Genomic DNA, 6,673 nt, shown 5'->3' with positions numbered 1-6,673 from the left:
TAGAGCATTGATTTGTAACGTTAAAATATATTTATAATTGTAAAATATTTGTAACTGTAGGATGATTTTTAGCTGTTAAACCGATCCGTACCCGTAGAATAGATTTGTAGGTGTAGTGCATATTTGTAATATTGACAATTACAAGTACAGTACAAATCTATTTTACAGTTTCAAAACGTGATACACACGTACAAAACATATGAGTAAATTTTGATTCCATAGTTTAATGTGTGTTAACATAAAATTAAATTGGAAATCATGGACCCTGGGAACATAGGGCTCGGGGAACAAGGGACTCATTATAGGCTCCCATTTCACAAATGGCAGGTGACATTCAAACTGCCAGTTCACTGGTCTGTAAAAAGTGAGCTTCTCAGTCACCAACCAAGACTTATCAGATGACATGACCAGTATGATCGATTAGTTTCAACTATTGTCAATAAAGTGGTCAATAAACTCAAATACTATATTAACAAATAGTATATTATAGTATTAAAATCTCCAGGGGCTCCATCTCAAGTCATTTAGCCCTTTATTATTTCATTAAAAGGGTCTTAAAACATAATCCTCACATAGTTACTCAATGGATTGTTCATTATCAGAATAACAGCTGCAGTTCTCTCAAATCTCTCAAGATTTACACATTGTTTGAAAATCAACTATCTCAATGCTTATTATTTATATGAATATATAATACATGTAGGGTATATGATCATTTACATTTAATTATGATTCCTAACATGAATATGGCACATTCTTTTCGCATCCTTCAAATTACTCTCGTTAATTAAATGTCAATCACATATTTGTAATATGTGTAGATTCATCAATATCAATCACCTCAAATCCAGTGTTGTCAATACCTCCTTTTGTCTGTTGATGACTATGGTGATGCTGCCTGTCATTTTGGAAGCAATAGGCACAGTGTGGAGTTTCCACTGGCACTGTCTTGGAAAAGTTAGAAAAGTCCACGCGATACTTCCCCCCTTTAGTCCGTGACACAATTGGCAGGAAACTGTGACCCCACTGGATCTCACATGGAATGAAAGAGGTTCGCACTTGACATGAGGAGCTGGTGGATTCAGCAGTGCCATCAAGGAACACCACCAGCTCAAACTCCTCTTTGTGCAGGGTGTCTGCTGACATTTCACAAAAAGGACTGCTCTTGTCAATGACATGGCAGAGTGTGAGTGGGCACACAAAAAAAAGATTGTCCTTGCCTGCATCCACAGTAAAGTCAATACTGATCTGATCCAAAATGATGGTTTCTCCCTCTGATGTAATAGTGGTCCTAAGCAGCTTGGCATAAATATGACTCCCAATCAGTAAAGTCTTTCGCAAGTTGGCCACCCTTATAAGCAGACAGAGACTACCTTTCTTCAGGCAGATAACAGCTGTTTCACTGAAAGTCACTGTTTTTGCTCTCTTCTTTGGGAGGGAAATCTTTGCCAAAATGAGCCCACACATAAAACAGTTTATAATGGCTCCTATGAGGGACTGAATAATGATCAGTATTACTGTGCCAATACAGTGCCCAGTTAAAGCACGGCCACCATATCCTATTGTTGTCTGTGTCTCAAGAGAGTAAAGGAAAGCAGTTGTTAGTCCATTTACATTTTCTATACATCTGACCTGACCATTTGTTGAATTCTGTCCCAGCAGGTCCCCATTACTTTTCGCAATCGAATACCATAACAGGCCAAAGATAAACCAGCTACCAGTGAAGGCAAAAACAAAGTAGCATAAGACGAAACGCCAGCGAATCTCTACAAAGGTTGTCCAAAAGTCCATAAGAAAAGCAATATGATTAGGATATCTTATGTTCCCAAACTCAATGTTGCAGTGACCATCCTTGGTCACAAGGCGAGTCTGACGCATCCCACGTTCAGCTAAGTGGTCATGGATTTGCTTCTGGATGTACTGGAACATCCTTCAGCTTAGGAGAAAATCAGATTCATTGTCACATCATTTAGAAAAAGGGTATGCATTTCCTGCTTGTTTGAAATATTATGACATATCCGAAGCTGGATGTATGATGCATACCAAAAGAGTACAATTTTTATGTTTATGTTTATAATATCAGTGCAAAAATTATATAAACTAGCATTCTAGTCTTAGTATTCTAGCATTACAGAACAGTAAGTAGTTACAACTGCAAAACCTGAAATTGTTAATACATTGCATGCTGTTTCTGTGTTAATATTTGAAGAGTTTGGTCCATTTAAAAAAAAAAAAACATTAACAAACCATATTATTTGATTGTGTATTTCAGGTAATATCACAGTTCTACTGAAATTACTTGGAAACAAAATAAAAAGGATTTATGAAATTCATTAAAATGAAGGATATTGTGTTTTGGTACCATTTCATGTTTTTACTCAAAAGACCCATAATTTACAAAACATGATTACCTTTATTTTAATTTATCTTAATTTGTGTGACATTTAAATTCTACACTTAAATGAATCAGAATGCATATTAGAAATTCTCCAAAATGACTCCAAATGTTTCCTCAACCTGCACAATTCACAAATAATAAATTAACATTTGTTTGGTTGTATACTGACACTAAATAACGTAAACTTTATATAAAGTAGATAATACATTAAAGTTTACATACCTGTTAACTCCAATCATCAGCCAAATTGTACACAGGAGTAGTTCAAATCTTACAGCGGTTTACACAGGTTGCCATTGGAGTGCTGCAGAGTTTTAATCCTCATTGAAATTTCCTAATCCAAGGCACATGCCACAGTTTACACTGCCAACCAAATACAATGACAAGTTAATGGTACATTTGAAAAATGTGTTCATTCCATTTACTCCTAAGCAAACTTTACTTTGCACACACACACACACACACACACACACACACACACACACACACACACACACACACACACACACACACACACACAAACCCACACTGACAACATCATACTAATCATGCACAATTTCTTAGTGCTACATGACCACTACCATTGTACATTGATAAGCACTACATCTCATTAAAAGTGTGGGTTGAGATCTGGAATATTTCCAGGAATATTTACATATGTTTATGCTCACTTTTCTAAAAAACAATGCTCTACAAAAATGGCATAGATTATAGCGTAATCTCGAGAGAATCATTGGCATTTTTGTTTCACTTCAACTTTTTAAAGTAATATAAAAAGAACCTTGGATAACATTTCCCTTTTCTTCTTATACTCCCTCTATCCCCTCCCCCGATTGCTCAACGTACTCAAGATTTGCATTACAATACTATTGATGGATGCGAAGCGACTATGGTATCTTCATATCGACAAGTTTTAGCGTGATAGTTGGAGTATTATAAAGCTTATAAAATCCCCCAGAAATATGTAATTAACTTTTAATCTGATTTGACCATGTATGATGTCAACTTTAAGAAACCAATCTTATGACTATGTAGAGAAGATGCCTGCTGTGTTGTGCAAATCTGGAGGAACTGAGGGGTATGGTATTTACAAAACCGATGGGCAGCAACTGATGGTTTGAAATTGGAACCCTGGCTGACCAGTTGTCAGGTGGCTGCTATGCCACTGCTGTTCCACCTGTACATTGAATCCACCACTGAATTGCTTATGCTTGAGTCAATTAATCTTGGTTTATATGTAGGAACCCCAGTGATGGGGACGAGACCGCCTATGCCGAGTCCGAGACAAGACCGAGTCTTTGAAGGGTCGAGACCGAGTCAAGACCGAGTCCTTTAGGAGTTGAGACCGAGTCGAGACCAAGACCATAAAAACATGTCAGTTTTCATATTCATGATTTAATATCACCCCAATTACTAATCAACAGTTAGGCCCAGGCTTGAAATTTCACCATTTTAGGGGCAAGGCCACTTGGCCTTCAGTTGGGCATATTTGGTGGGGGGCACAAAGGCCACATGTCAGGGCACCAAGGCCAAAGTTAACTATACAGTAGTAGGCTATAAAAATAATCAAAGTTGTATTTAGCCTATTCACAGCAGTAGACCTGAATCACTGTATGAAACATTACAAAAACATGAAACATGACATATTACATAGAACTGTAAATCATCTGATCATCTGATATTTAGATGTCTAGGCTATATTTAATATTTATATTTATTTTATATTTGGCCTGTTATGGAATCATGTTTTGAACAATTTAAGCACAGCTCAGCTTTAAGAAACTGATGCAACCTAGATGCATCCTAGATGCTAGACTCCTTTCACAAACTCTTACTCAGCTGTATATCCTCTGATTTTAATATTTACCTATATCTAGGCAATATTTGTAACATTTATTTTGTATTTGGCCTGTTATGAAATCATGAAGAACGATTTAAACAACTTTTGAAACCTAAAGACCAAAGTTGGAGACATGAATGTAGACCTTGCTGCAGATTACATTTTTAATTTAACCGGAATACTCTGGAACGGCTTACTGTACAGGGGACTGCTTTACACATTTGTGTTCGGTAAGGTCTGCTGTTTATTCTGATATATGGTTTGTCATGTGTTGAACGAAGGGTTCGTGAAGTATTCCACCGAGATGAATGGGTAGGGAGATGGGTGTAGCACCTTATGTAGACGTTATGATTAAATGTAATTATATTATTTACTTTTCTCGCGAAGAGTTCACCACAGCAATTAGTGGCTAACATTGTTTAAAAGCTGAGAAAAAGTTCTTTCATGTGATGTGATACATGTGCCTGTGTGATGAGTAGGCTTAGCGATTGGGAGTATTTCAACTGAGAAGAATGGGTGAATTTGGGCCGCACTTTCTGTCTTGCCATGCGCTGTCATTTTCTCCACTGTGTAAGACTGAATTAGTTTGCGCTGTGATGCTAAGATTATTTTGACAGGCTATAGGCTAAATAATAATCGCTATTAAACGGACGCAAAGCAGAATATTGAAAGAAGGGGGCACCAAGACCAACAAGGGGCAAAGACATGGGCGCCGTGAAATTTCATTTCGATTTTTTTTTATATGAACATAAAAAAATGCGGTGGTCTCGAGGACTCGGTCTGAAATTACGAGTCCTTCTCCTCCCACTGTGGTCCAAGACCGAATCAAGACCGAGTCTTTGAAGGAACAAGTCCGAGTTGAGTCCGAGAAAGCAGGACTCGAGACCGGACTTGAGTCCGAGACCGGACTCGAGTACTACATCACTGCCCCCCCCCAAAAGACTGAAAATAATGACAGTTTACTAAAGACTACGGTGTGCTAAAATACCAGCTATCATTAACAGCTGAAATGAACACAAACATTATGTTCCAGTACATATGCACACGGTGTAATTACTGGTAAAATAACGGTAACACTTTCTATGAAGGGCACTGTTATAATGAGTTATGCATACTGTATATAACACCTTATAATGTGGTGTATAATAGTTCACAAACAAATGAGACTTGTTGATGTTGATGTTGATGTTGTTCTTGAATTTTCCCTGGGGATCAATAAAGTATCTATCTATCTATCTATCTATCTTATATTGGTATACAATGGACATATTTACACTTTACTTAAAGCAAGCAAAGACATGCTATGTCACATTAAAAATGAGTATAATGTATTATTCCATCTTGAAATCACTAAGCATACGTTGTTATAATTGTTATCTCAGCACAGTGTAGTGGATGTGTAGTTATGAGTAGGCAGGGATTGGAGGTATAATGTATTATACAAAATGACCTGGGCTTTTTGGTCCATAATGATAATCTGGTATAGATAGATAGTTATAATGCATTAAACAACAGTTATGATAACATTATAAGGAGTTATGGATGTATGCATAACTCATTATAACAGTGACCTTCATAGAAAGTGTTACCACTTGAAGACATAACCTGGATAACTGGCAACAATAATATATGAAGACTGCCTCCAGCAAAATGTCAAATCTGCTTTCAAGTGGCTTAAAATAACAGCAAATTCACGTCACAAATCCCATTCATATTGCCGTAAAGCTTATGATTTTCTTAGTTTTCGCGGTAAGGATGAAAGACCGATTGTTGATTATTGTCCAAATTATTTTTACTTACACGTCTAGACATGTGAAATGCATGAACTAAGGCAAAAAAAGTGAAAAAAAATCGGTTTGATTTTTTTCTCACTCTTCAGATTTTTTTAGTTTTCGTGGTCAGGATAAGAGAAATATTTTTTGAAAAATTTCAAAATCTGTCAGATATTGTCCAAATTGTTTTTTTATTTCACGTCTAGACATGTGAAATGCATGAACTAGGGCAAAAAAAAGGAAAAAAAAAAATTGGTTTGATTTTTTTCTTATTTTCAGATTTTCTTAGTTTTTGGTCAGGATGAGAGACAGTTTTTGACAAATTTCAAAATCTATCAGATATTGTCCAAATTGTTTTTTTATTTCACGTCTAGACATGTGAAATGCATGAACTAGGGCAAAAAAAAAAAAAAAAAAAATTGGTTTGATTTTTTCTTATTTTTCAGATTTTCTTAGTTTTAGCGGTCAGGATGAGAGACAGTTTTTGACAAATTTCAAAATCTGTCAGATATTGTCCAAATTGTTTTTTTATTTCACGTCTAGACATGTGAAATGCATGAACTAGGGCAAAAAAAGTGAAAAAAAAAATTGGTTTGATTTTTTTCTTATTTTTCAGATTTTCTTAGTTTTCGCAGTCAGGATGAGAGACAGTTTTTTGACAAA

The 6,673-nt window shown here is 36.0% G+C and overlaps 1 protein-coding gene across 1 annotated transcript; it reads right to left on the bottom strand.

The window, feature by feature from the left end:
* Positions 1-573: 573 nt before the first annotated feature.
* LOC125291082 (ATP-sensitive inward rectifier potassium channel 1-like) lies at positions 574-2,639 on the bottom strand. Its single transcript, XM_048237613.1, has 2 exons — positions 2,621-2,639; positions 574-1,936 (listed from the first exon to the last, which is right to left on the bottom strand). Exon 2 carries the CDS (start codon positions 1,927-1,929, stop codon positions 799-801), a length of 1,131 nt encoding a protein of 376 aa, XP_048093570.1. The 5' UTR covers positions 1,930-1,936; positions 2,621-2,639; the 3' UTR covers positions 574-798.
* Positions 2,640-6,673: the final 4,034 nt, after the last annotated feature.

Source organism: Alosa alosa, chromosome 2, assembly GCF_017589495.1.
Source record: "Alosa alosa isolate M-15738 ecotype Scorff River chromosome 2, AALO_Geno_1.1, whole genome shotgun sequence".
NCBI classification, from domain to species: Eukaryota; Metazoa; Chordata; class Actinopteri; order Clupeiformes; family Clupeidae; genus Alosa; species Alosa alosa.
Note: the sequence above shows the minus strand (reverse complement) of the source record. Positions and strands in the feature narration are given on the sequence as shown.